This window comes from Maniola hyperantus, chromosome 5, assembly GCF_902806685.2.
Source record: "Maniola hyperantus chromosome 5, iAphHyp1.2, whole genome shotgun sequence".
NCBI lineage: Eukaryota > Metazoa > Arthropoda > Insecta > Lepidoptera > Nymphalidae > Maniola > Maniola hyperantus.
In genome coordinates this window covers 5,026,361-5,050,627 of record NC_048540.1, presented here as the reverse complement: position 1 = coordinate 5,050,627, position 24,267 = coordinate 5,026,361, and the positions used below count along the sequence as shown (strand labels likewise).

Sequence of the window (24,267 nt, the reverse complement as noted above, 5' to 3'; positions counted from 1 at the left end):
CTTCACAAAAAACCTGTATTCTGAATTAGTGGTAGAATTTTTTGATTGAAAGTTTCATTTCTAAATTAGTGGTAGAATATTTTGATTGAACATTTCATTTCTGAATTAGTGGTAGAATTTCTTGATTGAAAGTTTCATTTCTGAATTAGTGGTAGAATTTTTTGATTGAAAGTTTCATTTCTGAATTAGTGGTAGAATTTTTTGATTGAAAGTTTTATTTGTGAATTAGGGGTAGAATTTTTTGATTGAAAGTTTCAAGTTCAAGGTCCATTTGAATCATTTAACTATGGATTTTTGCAAGAGGAAAAATTGAAGTGTATCTACACATTTTTCACGACGTTTTTTTAAAGCTTATTATTATATAAAATAATAAAATATTTTATTGTTTAAAATGCACATAACTCTGAAAAGTTAGAGATGCGTGCCCGGAATCGAACATCGAACTTCTCAAATTACTTTCCAATGTCTTAGTTATTAGGGTATTACCGTATCTTATAAGATGTTACGATGAGAGTAGGTACCTACTCGAGTCGTTGCATAAGAGGTCATCAAAACCTTTATTAGATATCTTAGTGACATATTACGTTAAAATTAGTAATCGATCGATCATAAAATAAATCACATACATAGTAAGATTAATAAACCTCAAAGTAGGTACCTAAGTAAAGTAGCTAAAGCCATTGCGTGATAACGTAAAATCTACTTAAGTGATTATAATTTTAATTAACGATAGCTATTCTCATTTTGAAGATAAAGTACGTACTTATTTTTACCGCCTATTTATGAATCATTCTGCAGTTTTAGTATTACCTATATTAGATTTTCTCATAGTGAAGTTCTGCTGTCCGCGACAGGTTAAGATGGCAATCGGGTTATGAGGCGAGGGGATGCCCCGCACACCCGCACTGGCTTAGCGCGGGGGCTGTGCGGGTGTGCGTGGCGTTCACTCCCCGATTGCCATCTCGACCTATCGCGTACTATATCGTCCTATAAAATATCTTATGGAGAGGGAGCCAGTGAGTGCCAGACCTTCGCCATTTTACAAAAGCCGAGCCGATGAGTAACCATAGATTGTATCCAAATAGCTGTTTATCTTTAAGGAATTCAAAACTAAGATATTGATAGGTATAACTTTACAAGTACCAAGATACGTTGCGCAGGCGCCGCCCGCTCGATTGCCACGCTAACAACGCGGAACTAATTTTCTGACAACACTGAGAGAGCCGTCTCTTCATTGAACCACGCAAAATATTATGTGTATGTTTTTTGAACTTTTAAACGATATGTGAAGGCAAGAGTTAGGGATGGATTTCTCGTTGTAAGTATTATTTACTTATTAATTTACTTGTCCGCGAGTTCGTCCGTAAGGATTTAGGATTTTAAAAATCCCGTGGGAACTCTTTGATTTTCCGGGATAAAAAGTAGCCATTGTTATTTTCCGTCTATAGTTTAGACAGAGATTCTTAGCATTAAAATGTGCAAACAATCGATGTAAACTAAATGGTTATTTAAACTAACTTTAATTAAAAGAAATCATAGAAAATATCTAAATGTAGGTAATATTTAATTATTTCATAATCAGAACATGAGATTTAGAAATTTCGGTAAGGATAAAAGGACCAAAGCCTATAAGCGGTTAAAGGCGTTCGGGGTGATACCTACCCAGAGAGACGGAAGGTCTCAGAATACAGAACATGAAGGTTTGAATCATGCCGATTCCGTAATTTTTGATATTTAGGCATTTAAAAATAGTTACTAATTGTTCTTCTTCTTCTTCTTCTCGATTCGACGGTCACCTCAAAAACGGGCCCAAAAAGCCGCAACTACGATAGCTAGGTCTTAAAGGTAGCCATCGATCGTGGTGAAAAGATTAGTAAGCCTACTTATCTGTTTGTGTAGTGGCTGCTTCCAGAGACGCCGGGTGCTTGTGATCGGTATAAAACTAAGCACCACGCAGGGAGGCTCTTTTCATGTCCCCAGCACTAACTGTTACTAACGAGCTACAATAATTATCTCCAGTTATTCAAACACAACGAAAACTCAACTTTTTTAAGTCAGTCAGTAGGCAATAAGCAAAGTGAAGCCAGCCCTTAAAAATTCCCGAACCCTTTCCGTTTACAGTTGGTTGGATCTCATTCACGCGCCACTCTTTCGCAGCTGGAAGTTAACCGCGGCGCCACTGCTTTTTGTGAAAAAAGGCAAGTGCGAGTTGGACTCACACACGATGGGTTCCGTACCATCGTACAAGAAATAACACTTTTTTGTGATGAGACTTCAAAGTCACGATTTTAGGATTTTTCCTTTTACTTGTGCTGTGTGCTAACTGCCAAATTATAATATAATTCTAGGGCAACGGGAAGTAATACCCTATAGATTATGATTCCCTTGACCTGTCTTGACATGCAGACAGACAGACAATGAAGTGATCCTATAAGAGTTCCCTTTTCTCTGAAGATACCTACGGAATCCCAAAAAGTTACTTCTACAAATAAATTCTTGGATGAAAATTTTAAAATAAGCGGTCCATTACAAACAATAGGACGTAAGATTTTCGCATTTTGGTGAACCTATACCTACTCAGGTTTTCTAATATTAAGATTCTACTAAACTGATGTAACTGATGTCAAAATACTAATCAACTTAAGCCTATAGTTGTTCGTTTCCGGGCACGCACCTCTAATTTTTCAGAGTTATGTCCGTTTTATGTAGGTATATCACTTGGTTTAACGGTGGGGGAAATCTGCAGGTCTCTTCCAATGTACGGTGTAAATGCTGTTGTTGTTTGTTTAGCTGTGCTTTTAATAGAATTAGTGGTGTACAAGATTTCGTTTCGGATAACTTACTGTATGACTCCATTGACACGAAAAAGATCCTGATATCCCCAAGTCTTAGAAGCCAGTGGATTCCGCGTACGAGTTGCGTGTGGCCACCGGTGTCGTCGCGGCCAATTGCGACCATTCGTTTATTTGTCTGCTCGCCACATTTCTCCCGACCTCGAGACCATTTCGCCCTTTAATTGCTGCTTTCGACACGAGGCTGATTGGATCAGATGGCGGGATGCTTTTTTTACGAAATGCGTACTTTTTTCCATGCTGTTTAGTTCCGAGAATTTTTGGTGGGGTTGATGAAACAAACATTCGAGTGATGTGTGTGAGTCTACCTATCTATATACCTGTCTACTATAATTTACTTAGTGCTACGAAGTCCTTTCCAAGACTAACTTTCTTTATCTATAGGTCTACACTAATATACCTATTACAATAGAATTTAAAGCTATAATCTTATCTAATTACTATACAAATCATGCCCGCGTGGAATGGTGCCAAGAATACTTACTGGCTGCATTTCGGCACTAGACAGCTAAACTGATCCGTTGCGCAAAAATTGAACCAGTCCTTCCGTCACCAGATGAGGCTAAATTTTTTCTATGACTAAAGAAATTTGTCATAAAAAAAATTTGCAGTAAGACTCCAAGTCCCAGGGTCTCCATAGACAACGGAACAAAATTGTAACTCGCGATAAGGGAGGCATACTGCGGCTCCCAGTCTTGATGCTGCCTGATATGACGTGGGGCCAATGGTCAATGGCCACTAATATTACTATATAATATCTAAAAGTTGTTATCTCCACCGATTTCATTGTCAGTTTCTTAAAATTGAATGACTTATTTTTATTTTCTAGTGAATTTTATAAAAAAAGTAGGATATCGGTATCCTTCACGTCTCTTCCGGAAGTTACAAGTTTTTCTAAGGGTAGAGAAACTCGTTACTTCCGGAAGAAACGTAATAACAATAAATATAACCACGAAGAAGGTAGTTACAGTAATTTTCAGACGTGAAAAGAAACTGAAGGTGCAGTATCTCAAATCTCAAGCAATCTTTTGTTAGGTAATAGTTACGACGTAATCAGTGAACGGTTCACTTAGTGAGTTAGAAAAAAAGGGTATTATAGTTGCGGTTATAAATTGTCATTAACATCTTTATCTCAGCTGATTGTATACAAGAAGGCAGCCTTATGGGCGTGTAAGCGACTCTATTATGTTTTGCGATTTATAAAGTATTTGATTTTCACACGATTGATATCTATTGTAACTTGATATAGGTATTTCCAAGGCTTTTGTTACGGTTATTATAACTTGACATGTCGTTCGATAAAAAGACGCACGCGACGTTGATGATTACAAAACAGAAGACAGGAGAATTAAATGTATATAATATCTACTTACCTATAATATGCTAATAAAAAGGGTTTGATTTGAGCATTTACCCCATAGAGATAGGTTATTAGATTATTGTCTACAGAACTTTCTGATTTACCCATAAGATAGTAGGTAACTTTCTTTCAATATAGATAAGGAATTTTTACATTCTTGTATGCAAATACTAAATTAAAATAGTTATGATAAAGATAATGTGTAAGTAGGTAGGTACATAATGTATTATTGTTTTTTAAAAGAAGGCGTAGATAGATACTTGCAGTAGATATTCCAACAACAAATATTTACGATTGCGTGTAGGAAGGTACATAGGTACATCATCTACTAGCAGCCATGGCATCAAAATAAGTAGCTCAAGCTGCCCTTAAAAGATTGGCTACCGCAGCCAGGCAGTCACAGCCAGGCTGCCTAGTAAGCGGGGACTCTGGCAACCTCCCTGGTACAGTGGTAAGCGCTGTGTTTTTGTTAGTGGGAGGTCCCGGGTTTGATTCCCGGCAGGGGTTTGGAATTTAATGATTTTCTAATTTCTGGTCTAGACTGGTGGGAGTCTTCGGCCGTGGCTAGTTACCACCCTACCGGCAAAGCAATTTAGCGTTCCAGTACGATGCCGTGTAGAAACCAAAGGAGCATATCAGAATAAAAAAAACTCTAAGACTAACTAAGACAGCTAAAAATACTCGAACGCTTTCGGGAGCCTAAGCGTTCGACGGATGCCAAAGCTGCCATAAATCAAACGTTTCACCTGCTGAAAAAGCATTTGCTCAGGCGAAAGTAGCTAATAAGCGTCTAGCCTAATCAAAAATGTACCATTAGTCGGTTACACAGTTTTATCTGCTTTACAAAATTGAGTAGTGTTCTTTATACTTACACAAAAGTAATTGCCATCGTTGTTTAGGTAAATATTGACAGCGATAGGCGATTACTCGCACAAAAACAAAAGCGGCACGCAACAGCGATCGGTTTCAATGCGGTTTCAATAGAGCCATTTAAGGCAGTTTTTGCCTGATAATAGCTGTACACTGAACAGTGTACATTTTTTTTTGTTGTGTAATTGGTTGCTAATTCTTAAGGTTTGTCGTGCGGTACGGCTGTCTAATTTATCTGATCCTTATCGATTGATTTACAGCTAACCGGGGTTTGTACAATTTCTCTCGCTGCGTGGCCGTTGCATTCCATTTTGTTCTGGTTTTATTGCAATTGGGCCATTTGGAACAGTACCGAATTTTGTTTCATGATCGTTCAATTGGCGAGCGAATTAAAAGAAGGAATTTTAGTCTTTTTTTCGTGGTGTTTTAAAAGCAATATTCTTTCGAACTCTATTAAGTTGTACCTACGAGTAATTGACCGAAAATGTATTAATTATTTGGTATAGTCCCTTGTTTTTCTTTTGGTTTTGGATGCGGTAACTGCTTTCATCGTGTCAGAGGGTTCGACCTCGCGTACCTACCTGTTATTGCGGTTTGGGATTTTTTTTAACGTGAATCACAGTTTTTCTGGCTACGTCGTCATCACTCGATTTGTCAGTATAGCTTTCTCGCTAGAACAATAGAAGGAAAAATAATTATTACAAAAACTTTTTTAGTGCGAACTTTGAGTCACCGTTATTTTTTAGTTGCTCGGAAAATAAATTTGGTACGTAAAAGTCGTTTGAGATCCTAGGTGCATGTATGTATGATGTGTTTTTTTTTTAATTTTTTATTCAGATACAAGTTAGCCCTTGACTGCAATGTCACCTGATGGTAAGTGACGATGCAGTCTAAGGTGGGCGCGGGCTAACCTGGAAAGAGTATGGCAGTTTTTATTAAACCCATACACCTTTGGTTTCTACACGGCATCGTACCGGAACGCTAAATCGCTTGGCGGCACGGCTTTGCCGGTAGGTAACTAGCCAGACCAGACCAGAAATTTAGAAATTATAAAATTCCAAATCCCTGCCAGGAATCGAACCCGGGGCCTCCCACTAATAAGACCACAGCGCTTACCACTGCGCCATAGAGGTCGTCAGAAATGTTGATTTCATTTTCCCAGCTAGGTAGATAGGTGTAGGCTAGGTAGGTAGGTAAACGTACGTAAATCTGCTTTAATTATACCAACGCGAACACAAAGCTCCCTGGCTGTCGGAAAAATTACTACGTGTACCGTGCGCATTTTCCATGGCATTGTACGTGTGAGCCTGTTATTTTCCCATTTCTGCGGTTATACGGATTAGATAGACACGACGCAATGGCAGCGACGCGTGACGCCAGCAGCGGCACGGCAGGACACCACACTGATCGAGTGTACAATTTGTACCTACTACAGGGGACTTAGGTTTAGTAGGTATAGAGTTTTACATCTTACGTTGAAAGTGTGAAAGCCTTCCTTCAGTGTGAGAATGATTGCTTAGTATGAGAAATTACATATTTCTAACGTTCATGGATTCGAGCGTCGAAACACCCTAGCTTCAAAATAAAATGAACTTTAATAGCCTTGTTTTTAATATCATCTTTCATACATGTAGATTTGTGGTGTGACGGATTTTGAAATTAAAATCGGTGGTAGGTACAGAATTGTCAATTTTAATATCTTTTTTCGTCTCAGCGCGCAGCGTCTGCGGTGTCTTTGTTCTTCTTCTTTTTCTTCCTGGGTTTCGTTAGAATTAGCCGTCGGTTGTACGTGAGGCTCCCAGCCAGCCGAGCTCACTCCAAAATCCTAGCAGGTCACCCAGGTAAACGAGGACTTTGGGAAGTGTTGCTGGGGAACCAATGTAGGCTTCTCGTTAGGCAGAAATACCGCTGCATTTGAGCAGTACGTGTTCCGCTGTCTCGTCACTCTCCATGTAGGTACTATGCTCTGTATACAGGACTTTTGGTTATAACTAGAACGAAGAAGTGCCTGTGCCCTAAGTATGAGATTTTACTTCTCACCAATTTTGATAGTATTCGACAGTCGAAACAAAATAACGTCAAATTAAAATGGACCTAAAGCTTCTTGATTTAAAGTCAAAAATTCAGTACCATTGGTTTAATTTCGCAACGTTTCCGCTTGGAGCGCTGTTGTAAATATATGTACAAACTTGAGCATTAAAACAAGGTGGTTAAGGGCATTTTACGTAAAGCCAAAGTGTATCGACTCTCAAATACTAGCAACGTTGCTGAGAAGTAAAATCTTATACTAAGCGTACTGTTTAACGAACAGTGTGGCTAATTCCGTTGTACACAATCTCTAAACTAAACTAAAATGGCACGTCTAAATTTATTGCTATCCCTTTCATTATGTTGCTTGCGGAAAAGGATAGCATTAGATTTAGACCTGTTAATTTAGTTTAGTTTAGAGATTGTGTACTAGAGAATCGGCCCCAGTGTCCTATTATTGAGCCTACAATTATGTCCTAAGTTTCTTTCGGCCTTTATGCAGTTCCTATTTATTAGAACTTACCTTAACTTTTAAGAGCTGCGTTGAATACGCTACCGTCGCGCACCGGGTCTGTCTAGGCCTTTATGGTGGCTGCGTAGATGGGGCCAGATAGCCGAGCTAGAAACCTAACGTAATTATTCACACGCACCGCAAAACATAACGAGTCAGAAATATTTTTATGTGTAGCTAACTATGTGGGTGGTGGTATTGCTCAATTTTTACGTTTCGAAAGCATGCTCGCGTTACGCATTACAGAATTGAACAGTAAGTGATAATTATGGATTGTTTTCCACCACATACCTACCAATGAAATACATAGAAATGCGTGAGCAAGAAAGATAACTCCATAGGTCCTATAATATCATAATATTATGTGAAAGTATGTCTGTTTGTTTCTCTGTGACCGTTTTACGGTTCAAACTCTACACCGATGTTCAAGAAATTTGGCACAGAATTTTATCCTGGAAAATCAAAGATCTAGATCCTAGAGAGAAGGCCTAGATCTACGCGGACAGAGTCGTCAGCATTAGCTATATTTACATAAATTAAATCTTCTATAATATAAAAATGAATCACTAAATGTGTTGCTCATCGCAAATCTCGAGAACCACTGAACCGATTTCGCTAATTCTTTTTTATAATATTCCTTGAAGTACGAGGATGGTTCTTACGGAGAGAAAAATTTAAAACAATTTAATCGACTGTTAGGCGGTACGAAGTTCGCCGGGGCAGCTAGTATTCAATAAAATAGTATTACATAAAATAGAAAAGAGCTGTTCGAGCCATTTATAGTATGGGACCACGAAAGTCGTTGAGAACTAAATTTAGAGAAGTTATAATTATGACAGTGACAGACAGAGTATGGTATACCAGTATGTAGGTATGGTAACTGAGCCTACGTCCATATTGAACTTGAACCATGTGCAATCTAAGACTAACTTGTCATCAATGAAAAGAAAATTACTTCATGAAGAAAGTCGGTAAACAATTACAAAGCAAAGTCATGCTAGCACGCCATAAGGGCGATCGCATGTGCAAGCCACATTCACCTACATGCGCTTTATCCTCCGCCTTGCAGTATTAATCCTTTCAATCTCGTGTTATTCTATGCTTTACCGGCTATTATTGCTAAGTATAACCATATCAACACGGCTACATTAAAGGTTAACCTACATTTCTATGCTAGAGGTCAGTTTTATAGAGTTATTATAAATAGCAGCACAATATTTTAATGCATTTCTTTTGTTTAAAACTCGATGTAAATAGGGTTGTTACAAGCTCGCTGCTTGAGGCACATGTCTGTCTGTATGTGGCATTTGTTTGTCTGTTTGTGGCATCATAGCACTCAAATGAATGGACTCGTATTAAGTATATTTGAAGGAAGGTTTTAGTTTATAAAGCAAGGAAATAATTCGCTGTTGAGGTAGATCGATTCTATGCAAGCAGAAGTGATTGAAAGATTACGACACCATATTAGGTCTAAGGTTACCTTAAATTTTTTAGGTATACCTACCTACTAGAAAGAGACGTTAAGATAAAAGGAACTTATATCTACATTTTCAGTGTACTAGAAGAAACAGTGGACAGTGGACAATACGCTGACGTACAGACCTATTGTACTTTCATTAGGTTAGGATAGGTAGGTACTTAACTAAAATAGCAAAATATCTAAAAAGCGCTGAAACAGACTGGTAGACAATTGAAAACTTTAGCTTTCCTCGCTAGTAACTAGTTACAAGTATAGTAACTAGTAAGTAGAGTTAACAATCATTTTACCTATGAAAATATATAGACTTAAACATAATTGCTTTTCCCATTGATATCAAAATGGTTACATGTTTCATATTATAATCTGCCCTATTAAGTAGTTTACGTGCGCACACATTTTGTCCTTATGACTAAAGAAATAAACACTATAATTGTGTAAATGTTTGGGTCGGTCGCACAAAGGAGGCGGAATGTTGCATGCAAAGTGCGTATATCGTTAGTGAACGGATTCGCAGGCGTAGGTACCTACTCGTAGGACCACGATATTTCTTTGCGTAATTACTATGGTCTTACTTGACAGGGCGTACGCGCTGAAAACAGATTCTAATAATCGTTTGAAGTAGGTAATTGATTGGAAGAAATACTTACTTAGTAGATATTTATTTTTATTGAAGTTATTGTAGGTAGATACGTACGACGTCCAATCCAAGCTACCAGTACAGTAGAACCTTAGAGCCTCAATAGCTCAACCGGTATAGGAGTGGACTGAAAACCGAAAGGTCGACGGTTCAAATCCCGCCCGTTGCACTATTGTCGTACCTGCTCCTAGCACAAGCCTGACGCTTAATTGGAGAGGAAAGGGGAATATTAGTCATTTAATATGGCTAATATTCTTTTATAAAAATAAAAAAAAACTTTAGAAAGAGATAGCGGTTTTATAAAGCATTGTCTCTGTCGTTGAGACCGACAAAACGTCACATAGGTATGAGTGACAGAGACAACGCTCTACAAAGCTGAAATCTCATTCTAAAGATCAATATTACATTATTTTCTGCCGGGTTTTTAGGCAATTAAAAAGGAAAATATCGTAAGGAAACCTAAAGTATTAATTTTAATGATCATTTGAAATAGGTAATTGATTAGAAGAAATAGTTACTTAGTAGATATTTATTTTTACATAAGTTATTGTAGGTAGTTAGTAGAGTGCACGAGATCCAAGCTACCTACAGTACGCAGCAGAAAATAATCTTATATCGAACTTTAGAAAGAGATAGCGGTTTTGTAGAGCATTGTCTCTGTCGTTGAGACGGAGAAAACGTCACATAGGTATGAGTGACAGAGACAACGCTCTACAAAGCTGAAATCTAATTCTAAAGATCAATATATACATTATTTTCTGCAATTAAAAAGGAAAACATCGTAAGGAAACCTAAAGAATTAAAAATATTATGAAACATAGAATTCAAAACCTGAAAAATGAATTGAATAAGTAGGTATGCCGTTAATTTAAATCAAACATATTCATATATTGTGATCCAAGAGAATTTTTCGAGTGACTGTCAGTGGTAGAAAAACTACAGAAGCGGCACAAAATTTTGTGAAAGCGGTTGCAACTTCCAAGATGCTAATGAAAACTGTAAGATTTTCCTGTTCTTCATTCGGTTAAGGACATTAACATCGCAACTGAAAAATTCGAACTTCAGTTCTGCATGTAGCTTTCTAATTAAGCATTATGGTGCACTGAGCTTTATAACCTTATTGTTACAAGAGCCTTCCTGTAGATCGCGTCGTCAGTGGGAACGACAATGTAATTAACCTGACATAATAGCCAGTTATTAAGCAATTCCGACGCAACATGGCTGTCTTGAGACCTTAGAAGCACTAACTGTACGTTATATAGGTACCTATAGCTACCTACTTTTAAAACCGCTGCACACTGTTAGAAACTTGGGCAAAACATAATATTATTCATCATCATCATCATACAGGTGTCAGGTATCATCATGATTATCATGATGATACCTGTACGGGAGCTGTGTGTACTGTACCAAACTCTGTTAGTGCGAGTAAAGTCAGCGGCATATTTGTTCGGGACTTCGTCGTATTGACGATTGCGCCATCTAGTTCCATATTGTTCATCATCTACTTACCTAACTCATGGTGCCATCTGGCAGGTTACTTGTGAATTGCTTCCTCTTGGGTTTTTGTTTCGCGTGATTACTTGATTGATTGATTGATACGCCATTTGCGTGTAATTGTGGCGACTGCCACATCGTTGACCCACTACTGAGAACGAGTCTTCTCACAGAATGGAAAGGGTTTAGGCCATAGTCTGCCACGCTGACATTCACGGACGTCCACGGAGAACCGACGTAAGGCGGAGTGTACGGCACCCACCGGCCAGTTGGAGCATTGACATCCGAAAAATGGTTATCCTCAATTGGATATGAAAGGCCGAGGATAGGAAACGTTAGCGCTAAAAGTGGTTTGTAAAACCGATAGACGTTTGGGATCTAAAGGTGCTAGAAGGGTGACCTTGCTTGTCAAGGCGCAGCGTTTGAAGCCTTCCTACTAGATATGGACATCAAACTAGTAGCAGGAAGCCGCTGGATTCAGGCGGCGCAAGATTGTGGCGTGTGGTAGTCTTTACAAGAGACCTACGTCCAGCAGTGGACGTCCATAGGTTGGATAATGATGATGATGAAAATTAAGGTGCTATTGAAGAGTAGTTTCATACTGGCTAACCTGACCACTCACTGTGCGTTGTACAGATACCTAGCAACCTAGGTACTGCTACGTTTAGGAGATACGCCTTCCTTTATGAGACTATAACCCTTAAAAGGAACTGATTCGCATGCAAACTGCGTGCTATGACGATTGCGAACTTGGTTGCATTTTCCTGCTTTATGTTATTGTGTGTTTCGTGGAATCTTGTTTTCCTTTTTTACTAAACTGTTATGTATAAATGCTTGTCTAGGTTCAAAACCTATCTGTATCTACCTAATAGTCCCATATTTTTTCGTTTGTGAAAAGAGATTTTTGTATATTTTTTATTTGATGATATTTAGTCCGATCTATGCCTAAATTGTATTAATTTGAAATTGAGATCGGGAACATCTAATTATTTATGGACTGACTATATTTTTCAGCAGTAGGTAGGTAGGTACCTACCAGAAAACGTTTTCAATTTTCGCCATTTTTAAGTTTAATTTTTATGTTTTGGTTGGTAATAAATACACATACCTTCTTAGCAACAATAAATTATACAAAAATATCATAATCGATCTTCGATGATCGACAGTTTCTACAGTAAATTCACCAGCGTCGAAACTAACCGCAGAAATCAGTGACTCCAAAAGTCCAACCAACCAGTCATCCACCCTTGAGATTTCTCAGCTCAAAAATGTTCGAAATGAGACGTCTAGTGCGTAGTCTGCGTAGTATAGAGGTCGTCGGGTAAAATCAGATTTTTAGTGTTATGGAAGGTCATTCAAACTGGTAATTGGAGTAAAACGTGCGTGCTAATTCCCAACGTCCCTAATACGATCCTACGAATCGCCCACACATAGCGGCGCATACCGCGACGTCGCCGACCGCGGCGTGCAATTGAAGCAATATAAAATGCATTAGCGCGCATGCCGGCAGATTTAGCGCACGTAATTAGGTCATTGGGAAGCCTTCGTGCCTGGACGATGCGGGTTGCAACGGGAAGACAATTCATACGCTAATGTCGGAGTCGTAAACGTAACCTCTATCTAGGTGAGATAGATGTTAAGTTTAAATACAGGTTAGGATCTAGAACTAAATGTTTTAAAAATAATGAGTTTCTAATGAGATGGGTAAATAATGAATAAGAGCTCTATCACAAGGACTGCAACTATGCAGTTGACATGTTCAACTGTCTGCGAAATCGAATTAGAAAGTAATTTTTTTTAGAAAATGTAGCCATACCTTATATTAGTATTTCTTTTTCAAAAAAAATTTTGTCAGTGTCACTTGGGATGATGTAAGAATTCTAACGATACCCAATTCCAAATCTGTTGAGGCATTTAGATGTTATGGTGGAATAAAGAGATTACTTACATGAAAAACATTACGCTCCTTTTTTTGGACTATCGCATGACAATCGTGTAAAAAAAATAAAATGATAGCGCCATCCAAGTACTTGGCTAACACCAAAAGCGCAAACAAGATCAGGTCATGCGCTTGAGCGTCCCGGCGCAATGAAATCGTGCGTTGAGGCCACATGCCGCCGCAAACTTCCACGGAAGGCGATGAATAACTCATTGTCCGTCCGTCCGTCCGTCGTGACGCACGCTTCTTGGAAGTAACGATGCAATGCAGAAAGTGACCGAGATACTTGACCCGCGAAATGCACAAATATGAAAGTGCATTTCGCACGGGAACAATGAAATTGTCCGAAGCTTTCAACGGGACCGCGCTAGAAAACGTCGGCAGTCGAGGTGCATGTGAACTCTTGCAACGACGACAATCGAGGTAATTGTATTTTATTTATGAAAGTGAAGAAGGAGCCAAGTATGCGTTAGACCAAAGATATGAACCTCCAGATAGGCAAAGCTTAAAAAGTGAAGACAAATTCGTACTCTTGTATGTATGATGAGTGATACATACCATAACGCGTAACGGCACTGACTAATAAATATTGGTGCAGGGTTTACGCATCTCTTGACTTCGTGTACACAAACGGTCAAGATGGCAATTGCGGAGGCGTCCCCCCACCTCATACTCCGATTGCTATTTCAACCTGTGGCGGACTACACGAGAGTGCTTCAAAAATGTCGACGTTACCAGGATTAGGCATAAAAATTAAAACCGTTGACCCAACTGATCGAAAAATATGTTTTTTAATTCGATGACAAAGTGACTGCGTTTCTCCGTGTGACCGTAGTGGCATGTGATGATGCAGGCTGATGGAAGAAGGCTAACTTGGAAAGGGTACAAATCGGTTTCTACACGGAATTGTATCGAAACGATATGTCACTCGGCAATACGTCTTTGCTGGTAGGGTAGTAACAAGGCTCGGCTGAAGCCTTCCAGATTAGATCAAAGACGATTTAGAAATTGTAAATTGACAGGGGATATTTAGTTTTCCCCTGCCGGAAATCGGACCACACAACTGCACCAGGGAGATCATTAAAATAAATGAATTATTGAATTGTTTCTTTGGTCTCAATATAATCTGCCAATGAGCACTTGGCCAGCGTGGTAGACTATGGCCAAACCTGGCTATGGGTTGATGATGATGATGAATATACTTTAGATTAGAGTTCAAGAAAAACTGCTGCAAAATGTTATCATAATTTATTAACCCAAATTCTCCAATAAAAAACTTGATCAGTGCGGTATAAAACAAAAAACTGCACGTCATGCATTGTGCGCTAATAATAATCACAATTCTCGCCATTTCGGCATTAAAATGCACGATGACGCAACGCAAGTTTCCCACCAAATGTGAACAAATGTAGTCACAAAGTGCATCGGTGCAGTAATTAGGATGCGTCGTAGGTCCACTTCACGCATGTCGGCTTCGACCACCAAACAGCTAAATATTCGCACACAGTCCATTGTGATACCATTTTATGGTCTCGGCTCGCCTTTATACTTCTTACTTAGCATTCCAAATTAGTTTGCTAACGTTTTTTATACAGCTTTAATGTCATGTCATAGCAATAAAGTGGGAACGCGCTGGCTAAACTGAGTCAGCCGCTACGATTGTTAACCTCGTGCTAACAGAACTCGATGTTACATACTAGCTTATGCTCGCAACTTCGTCCGCGTGGACTACACACATTTCAAACCCCTATTTCACCCCTTTATGGGTTGAATTTTCAAAAATCCTTTCTTAGCGGATACCTGCCTTATAACAGCTATGTAAATGCCAAATTTCAGCCCGATCTGTCCAGTAGTTTGAGCTGTGCGTTGATAAGTAGATCAATCAGTCGGTCAATCACCTTTTCCTTTTATAAATTTAGATTAAAGTGGCTGTGAATAATTGTGTAATACGCAGGCAAATAACGTACTAATGAATTTTGTCGTAAACCTATATATAAAGCATAATTGTCATTATTAGATTTTTAATAGTTTTAAGTCTCTAATAGATAAGTGTTGGTTCAATCAGCACAGGTTAATAGTCAGTTCTTTAAACTTTTAAACATTAAATAGAAATAAACTCTACCGATTGCTCTATAGAAGAAATTGTTGAAAACCGAGGAACTCTTGGCATACCTACCTATAATTTTAAAAAACATTTTGACTTAATAATTCTGTTAAAGCATATTATTAATAAAATGAACTTACTATGTATTTATTTCATGTCGGCCAACTGCCATTTAGGATATTATGTCAGAATCCTACCAGCGCGCGGTTCAGAAAGCAATTTCTACTAAAAAGAGCCGGCAGAAAACCTCATCAGTAACACATACTCTTTGTGTGGATAAAATTATTACCAAATTTTGTCTCCTTTTACGCAGGTGAACCGGCCCTTAACGATGAAGAAAGAAGGGATCCAGACGCGGAACCGCAAGCTGAGCAGTAAAAGTAAGAAGAAGAAGGGAGGCATGGGCATGGGTGGTGGCGGTGCGTGTGCGCTTGCTTTGGGCGGGGTCATGGGCGACATGATCAAGCCCCTCGGCGATGCTACCAAGGGCTTTGGTGGCTCCGCGTTCCCTTCTGCTATGGACTTCGGTAAGCTTTAGCATGTCTTACTCTCTAGTCTATTATCTCACTCTCTAGTCTTACCTATATGCTATCATCCTACGATTAGATAACCAACTAGCATCATTCCATCGCCATAGTCATGATCAACCCATCGCGAGCCCACTACTGAGCCCATGCCTCCTCTCAGAATGAGAAGGGTTTATTCCATAGTCCACCACGCTGGCCAAGTGCGGAATGTCAGTCCTCATACACCTTTAAAACTATAATGAAGAAATCTTCCCCACGACGTTTTCCGTCATCGTTAAATCAAACGATATTTAATTGCTTAAAACGCACTTAACTCCCAAAAGTTTCGCGGTACCAGGATCGTACACGGGACCACCAAAATAGGATACCGATATTCTTATCCATATAGCAATCACCGCTTTTTAGTCATTAAATATTATAAGTACTTTTGGTTATGGTTTACTTCTTTAAAACAACTACAATGTGCCCTTGATAACTAACAAACTGGACCTAAGTTTCCCTTCTTGAACGATCTTCTTTTTAATATACCAAGTGTTTTTCCTTCTTCCACAGGTCAGCATCAAGTAGGCTTAGTCCATCCCGCGGCAGCACATATGTCACACTGGTACGGCGCGCCGCACCAAGGGTTCGCTCCTCCTCCCACGTCACACAACCCCTACCATCACCACCACCTCGCGCAACTAAATTCTATGGTAAGATACTAATTTTGTCTAAATTCTCCGTCGTCACCATCGTAGTTTTTAGTAATTGACGATCGCAACTGGACAAAAATCGCCATCGAACCCTTCTACCATCTCTACTAACCTTAGTTAGTGTAGTGTAGTAGTTCTAGGTATGGTTCGATTCTAATCTTGCCTAAATTTGTCGTCGTTGTCATCATGGTCTTAAGACATTGATGAACACAGTTGGATATAAATCACCATCCTTACCTTTAACTTCAACATCACCTCTCGCAACTAAATTCTATGAAATTCTAATTTTTTTAGACTCTATAGTTACAAGAGATTGACGATCATATTATTATTACATGAGCAAGTTTCGCCATACTGGAAAAGGAAGGTCTTTTCCAGAAAAACTGATGTTTCTAAATAAGTTTACTACGTAAGGTTAAACTAAAAACTTTGGTATTACCTTTCTTTTAAGAAATGTCAGTTTTTGAAAATCAAAAAAAAAAGATGGCAGCACAGATCGTATACTACTTGAATCCTACTCCTAGTGAGGCGATTCGCTCGAGACCATCCGTATATTGGAACCACAGCGACGACCTCCCTGGCGCAGTGGTGAGCGCTGTGGTCTTAATAGTGGGAGGTCCCGGGTTCGATTCCTGGCTGGGGTTTGGAATTTTATAATTTCTAAATTTCTGGTCTGGTCTGTTGGGAGGCTTCGGCCGTGGCTAGTTACCACCCTACCGGCAAAGCCGTGCCGCCAAGCGATTTAGCGTTCCGGTACGATGCCGTGTAGAAACCAAAGGGGTATGGGTTTAATAAAAACTGCCATACCCCTTCCAGGTTAGCCCGCTATCATCTTAGACTGCATCATCACTTACCACCAAGTGGGATTGCAGTCAAGGGCTAACTTGTATCTGAATAAAATAAAAAAAATTACTTACAGCTAAATTAGAGATATGCCTAAGATCACTAGATCATTAAGAATTAGTGAATGTATCCAATATTATTCTGAACTACACTATTCGATATGTCTTGATACTTGATGTAGTCTTAATTAATTAATATTAATATTGATATTATGAAATAAATCATAGTTAATGAGAGATTGAATAGTGATGATTACGAAATTACCTAGACCTACACCAAATTACGCATTGAATTTTACGGTTTTATGGCACATCTTTAACTTTTCATCTGTTATTCTTTACCCTACCGTTTGTATTTGTACAAACAACTATTAACTCTTTGTTGAATCTTTTTATATTCACTTTTTGCAACTTAACTTTTACTATCAGATCAGATCGTTGTTAAAGATAAGCCCTAAGGTTACTTTACGTAGTCCTTATATCTCAACTTGCTAGATTTTAAAAGATGTTTTTCTTTTCAGACCGGCTGGAGGAGTGAGTATACGTGATAAGTCAACCAAACAAGAACATAACTTGGTATGTCGGTGATTATGTAGGCATAAAGTCCCTCGGACGGAGCGACCCTAAACAAAGGCATCACAAAAATAGATACTGTGATTTCACTTGTAGTAATTAAACAGAAACGTAACAATGCTTTTAAAGCGAAACGATTTATGACGTGTTTTTGATTAGGCAATAATATTACTGTTATGATTTCAAACGTGTAAATTGTAACGCATTTGACACGTCGAAATTTAAATTAGTAATATTTTCGTTGAAAGCAAAGGTGCGCAATATACCTATTTCGTCATGGACGTCATATAACGTTTTTCATTAAAAGTGTTAATTACCTACACGTACTTTGACACGTCACACTAATTTATAAGACTGTTGGACAGAATTGATGTTTGTAACGCTATACAAACGCACATTTCAACATTTGAATTGAAGAACATATCTGATACGAAAATACCTAAATACCAATGTGGTTCCCAGTGAATGGCTTTTATATTCCGTCATATTGTTCCCTACAAGTATTAAAATCTATGCATCGTATTACACTGAACTGTCAAATTCTGTCAAATTAATAAAATTCTGGAGTCTGATAATACCAAACATTTTGACTGCAACTGCTGTTGTAAGATATTGCATTTTGCTATATATTGAGGTACCTACCTAGCTCATAAGAGAAAAATACGATTTGATTGTAGTACTTAATCAGAGTCCAGAAAATGCTTGAGTACCATTAACTTAGACTTAAAGCATCTACTCGTTTTGTAAGAATATATTCGAGTTCAGAAAATTAGTTTCAATTGAATAGTTCAGTGTGATTTGATTCTAGGATCATTTTACAAGATAAAGTAACTAGCGAAATTGTACAGTATTATAATATAGTTAAGGTCGGTTACTATGTCCGCTTAGATGATTTATATAAATAAATTAAGTAGGTACTGTTCGTAAACAATTTATGTATTTTGTAAATAATATCTTATTAAGTTATATTCCGTTCCTGTATAGATTGTTTTTATTATTGTGTTATTGTATTTAATTTTGAACTGTTCAGTTCGCTATAGGAATTGTGATGTGTTCAAAAAAATATTCCAGATATTTCTTTTGTAAATTCGATTCGTGTAGTCTTATTAAAATGCAATAGTAATTTATATAAATAGTTGTAATACATGCGAGTTGTAAATAACTTTACGGTAAAAATATTATCAGTATGGAGGACTGGTATCCGTGGTGATATCAACCGCAATTTTCTTATTTAATTCAATAATAGGTCACAAAATTGGGTTAATTCAATCTTTTGTAAATTCATGTTGTTTTTATTCATTTTTACAGTAATATTTTGCATAACGGTACCTTCATAAAATTAAGATAATATTGTGTGGCCATAAATTTATTACGAAACATTGTTTTTAAGAGCGTTGATTTAAGCAAAAAGAAAATTAAAATTAGTTTCTCAAAAACAATGTTTCCGAACTCAAAAGTATGTAAATAAAAAAAATGTAAATGACCTTAGAAAATAAAACTGTCAAAATAATAAAATGTAAATTAGCGATCACCGCAGAACAGCCTGTAACGATATCCCGTACCTAAAGTTTTTAGTTTTTAAAACAAAACATTGTGAAGTTGTGTATTTTAAATAAAATTGCGAATAAATTATCAATACTTATTGATATTTCAATACGACTTTTTATTTTAATAATAAAAGTTTACCATTAACTCAAGTATCTTTACTTACCTAAGGTAAATATTGCACAGTAATTTTTCCTTTCAATGTTACAATATACCTAACATTAAAAATATGAAAAGCACAGTGAAATGAGAGATGAACTTCCTTTTATAAAGATAGGAGACGCGGACGAAGCTGCGTCAAATAGATCCCCAAAATCCATCGCATACATTTTCAATGTAGACAGAATTAAATTAGAAACCGATTCAATTGACCGTCCGCCGTCTTACGTTGGCCATAAGTCACCGGATCAATTCCACCATTCCGCAGAAAAATGTCCAAAACTGGCACTTATCTCCCGGCAAATTGAAAATGCAACCGGCCGTGTGATTGTCGCGCAACGGGGCTGCCTGCGACATACGGACCTATTCAATTTTAATCGCATTTCAGAAGAAAGGGCACCGGATAATGTACCTATAAAACGTTCCCGACGATAGGCCTTACTTAATAAAATATGTTGGTTTTATTTGCGGTCCGGATTTTAAGGGTGACATTGTTGTACACAATTAATGTTTGCGATTGATCTTTTTAAGTCGGTGGATTTTGCTAGTTTGTAAGCTTTTTCGCTTCGGCGGATGACGCGGTTAACGTGGCCAGCTGTAAGAAAATAGAGGGAGTAAGGTATAGAAAGAAAGAGGATTAAGGTATCTTTAAAAGTTGCTCTATAAATTTTTTAATCCCTACGATTTTTTTTTGCCAAAAATTGATTTTAAATTTCATGCTCGTCTACGAATTTTTAGACTATATAACCGTTGAAGTTGAATCATATTATACCTAAGTAGATAGGTAAAGATTTTTCAGCCTCGCGTAATAATTAAAATTAGTCGCTTCAGACTAAAAATGCAACTGACGGAGGCAAGAAATATTAAGTACGAATAAAAAGCGGACAAAAAGGCAGTATGCCTTTCAAAAATGGCATGGTTTATTTTAAGCGGGGACACAAGACAACCGCATAAGTCACTACGTAGCGGCCGGTGATATATGCGATACTAGCGCGGGAAAAAATGTCCCGCTGCAAAAACCGCGCCATCACTCCACGGGATTTATTGCGTGTGGCAACACCGCGGAATATTTCGAGGCATATGGCAACACAGTTTGATAATCCTACAGTTGGGCCACTAGTAGCTTTAAGCTATCTCTCTCTCTCTGCCTCGCAGTCATCATTGTTGTTGTAGTTAAATAAGGGTTCTCTTGGGATATCTTGGGAATAATGCGGTGGGTTCCCAGATCTTTCCGCATACGACTCGACTAAGACTAGATACTATTTGAACTCTTAGGTTTAACGACTATTATCAGATTAGTGTTGCAGTAGGTATAACTGAAACTAGGCTTAACGTGCTCTCCAGGGCATGAAGGAAATGAGCAGGCCATATTCGGATAACCCCAGCATCGCATATCAAAAAATGCTTCATAAACTATATACTACAATGCAGTTTGAGTGACGGACGTTAGTAGGTACCTACTTAATGAGTAAAGAAAAGTCAAAAGCCCCTGCACAGAAATTTGCCGGGGGTCACGTCCCACAATTACCTACCTATATACAACACAGCGATTGGATTGAGAAAGCGTACAGAGCAGACAAGAAATAAAAGAGTCTAACTAGATTCAATGGTGTACAGTTTGGTAGTAATACATAGAGAACCAAATATGGTGTCTGACAAAAATGAAATTCGCTTACAAACTCGTGCTGCAAGGTATCTTATGCAGTACAGCTACATCTGATTGTCATATCGATAGAACTATGGTCGCACTCTTCCAAAATCAACGTGTTGCCCAACTGTACGGTTGCTAAACTTTGCCAATACTGGGCGCATATTCTTACACCTAAGCAAGAATGCGCGTACCCCCTGATGTGACGGAACTTCGCACTTGGCTAAATTACGACTGTAAACTGCTGTATTTCCTCCCAACAAAGGGTTTACTCGCACCAGAGGATGGCTGTAACACGAGCCTAAATTCAATTGAGATAAAGGCAATGAAAAATGTAAAGATGTAAGAATAACGACTGAAGTGTATATTACCCAAATATTCACTTCATCGGATGAACGCATCGAGAAATATCGCATACTTTCAAAACATTTCGCAAAAACAAATCTTGACGATTCAAAGCCTCTTTGAATCGTCAAGTCTGGATATTGGTAATGAATCTACCACCGCGACCGGTTTAAGATTCTGTACTTAGTTGAAATTAGAAAATTAGACAAATATTTTCTTGTAATACCTAATCAAATTTCAAAGGTAGGTAGGTACAATCTTATGATGACCTATTCAGAATTTGAATTTGAAAGCTAGAACCACTCTGAGCTATATCATCACTTGATAAAGCATCCTAGAGATTATTTTAATACTCTTTATAAATCAACGGTCAATATCCTTTTGGATCTCCAAGTGGCGGGGGTGTAGCTTCACAAATCCCTTTAGGAGTCAGTCAGAGAGTGCAGTGACTCGTAAACTAAAGAATCGTACACACTCCAGCGCTCGCGACTATCCGTCTGATCCCGGAATCAATCATGGATTTACCCCGGCCTTATCTCGCTGACCCCGGGTATATAGTGTCAAGACATATTTGACTAGCTCTTCAATTTTATAGCACAATACTTTTGACATAAGATTTGGAGAATGAAGCGGGGAATACAAAGTCTCTAAAATTGGTGATAGCCAAGTAGTTAAGACGTCCGCCTTCTTTTCAAGAGGTCGGGGGTTCGATCCCGAGCACGCAAATCCAATTTTTCGGAGTTATGTGTGTTTTCAGCAATTAAATCTCACTTGCTGTAACGGTGAAGGGAAGCCTGAATGCCTGAGAGTTCTGCATAAGTAATGTTCTCAAAGGTGTGTGAAGTCTGCCAATCTGCGCTGGACCAGTGTGGCGGACTATGCCCTTAGGCCTTAACCCTTTTCATCCTGAGAGGAGACCCATACTCAGTAGTGGGCCAGCGATGGGTTTATCATGATGATGATGATGATAAATTGACTTATTGAGCTAATAACTTAACTTTTCTTATACTTTAATGGTTCTTACATTTTCAATAATACTTATTAGAATGTTAGTGAGTAAGTTAAATGAGAAATGTAAGGAGCTTCCTTTAGCCCTTAAACGTATTAGCCTTGCCCCTTATTGAGACCTCATCTTGGAAGAAACTACCTAAATGACAATTCTAAAACCTCTTTCTATATTTTGACTTCTCCAATTACCAGCTATGCCTAAATATCAGAACGCCATAGAAAAATTAGAATTGCATCTTCTAGACCTACCTACCTACCTATACCTACCTACCTACCTACCTTCGTTGACACACCTAATCCAAAATCCAAAAATTTCAAGTCAATCTTTTTTCGCTGTCTACGAAGCTATCAATACAAGGTTTTGGACTACCTTTTCAATTTTATGGCACAATACTTTTGATGAAATCCAGAGAATAAGGTGGGTTAATATAAATTGACTTGCTAAGCTTATATCAACTTTAACGGTTCTTATACTTACTTATTTTCGAACATTAGATACCTATTAGATTATGTATGAAGCTTTTTTATCGCAGTTTAACAGCTGTTTCATGCTTGACTTCAGTAAGGATCAATCATCATCATGATCAACCCATTACCGGCCCACTACTGAGCCAGGTCTCATCTCAGAGTGAGAAGGGTCAATACCCATACTGAATTCGTCTTGAAACCAGTAAGACATAAATTGTCATGGTTTCTAGAAGTTAACTCAATCTAAACACATCGGTTGGAGTACCTATTCAAAAAATTCGGTCAAGTGCGTGTCTGACTCGCAAACGAAGGGATCCGTACAATATATTAGGTATAATTCTATGACGTTGGTACTTTTAAATTTTTTAATTTGCTTGGCGGCTATTTGGATTTTTTATTATTTGTTGTTATGGCGGTACAGTTCTTGCAAATCACGAAGGCGAGTGAACTTTACTTGTGGTTACGCCGTATACACGGACATTGCGTAAGTGTGCGTGCAGTGGCGTGCAGGTCATAGAAGCATAAATGCACTGCTTACCCCAGTTGTAATAGCTTAATGCAAATTTTACATTATGACCTGCCAGTAAACAGGTTCCTACCTAACTAATGCCTACCCTGGCTTCAAACCCTGTGCACGCCACTGTGTGCGTGCATATCGGACCAATCAGTCGCGAGCAAGTCGCAAACGCACACATTTACTGCACCTTACTTATACCGATACGACTTACACACAAGCATGACCCACTCGCCTTCGTAAATGCAAGGACTATAATAGAAATACACACTCTGAGACAACTCTCTGCTATACCCTATCCGCAGAATGAAATTAGTAGGTATAGCGCACTCTCTGTTTTTTTTCTGGAATTACGTAACAGAGGAGAGAGCTAACTTCATTTAAGAGGAGGAGTAGGCTAACTTCATTCCGCCGATAGGGTATAGATATTACGGTTCATGAGATGTTTCATAATCTTCAAAGAATGACACTTAAATTTTTAAAGACTCTCCTCGGTTATTATAAATAAACTAGCTTATCCCCGCGACTTCGTCCGCGTGGACTACACAAAGTCAAAGTCAAATGATTTATTCAAAATGTTTTTTGACGACCTCCCTGGCGCAGTGGTGAGCGCTGTGGTCTTAATAGTGGGAGGTCCCGGGTTCGATTCCTGGCAGGGGTTTGGAATT

At 38.3% G+C, this 24,267-nt stretch overlaps 1 protein-coding gene across 4 annotated transcripts in view; it reads left to right on the top strand.

The window, feature by feature from the left end:
- Nucleotides 1–19,566, top strand: part of LOC117982359 (GATA-binding factor C-like) — a 152,914-nt gene extending 133,348 nt beyond the window's left edge. For all 4 annotated transcript variants that reach the window (XM_069498948.1, XM_069498947.1, XM_069498946.1 and 1 more), the window contains 3 exons: nucleotides 15,592–15,805; nucleotides 16,358–16,497; nucleotides 17,861–19,566. In XM_069498948.1, coding sequence (XP_069355049.1) covers nucleotides 15,592–15,805; nucleotides 16,358–16,497; nucleotides 17,861–17,887 — 381 coding nt within the window. In that variant the 3' untranslated portion in view covers nucleotides 17,888–19,566. The remainder of the gene's footprint in view (nucleotides 1–15,591; nucleotides 15,806–16,357; nucleotides 16,498–17,860) is intronic.
- Nucleotides 19,567–24,267: the final 4,701 nt, after the last annotated feature.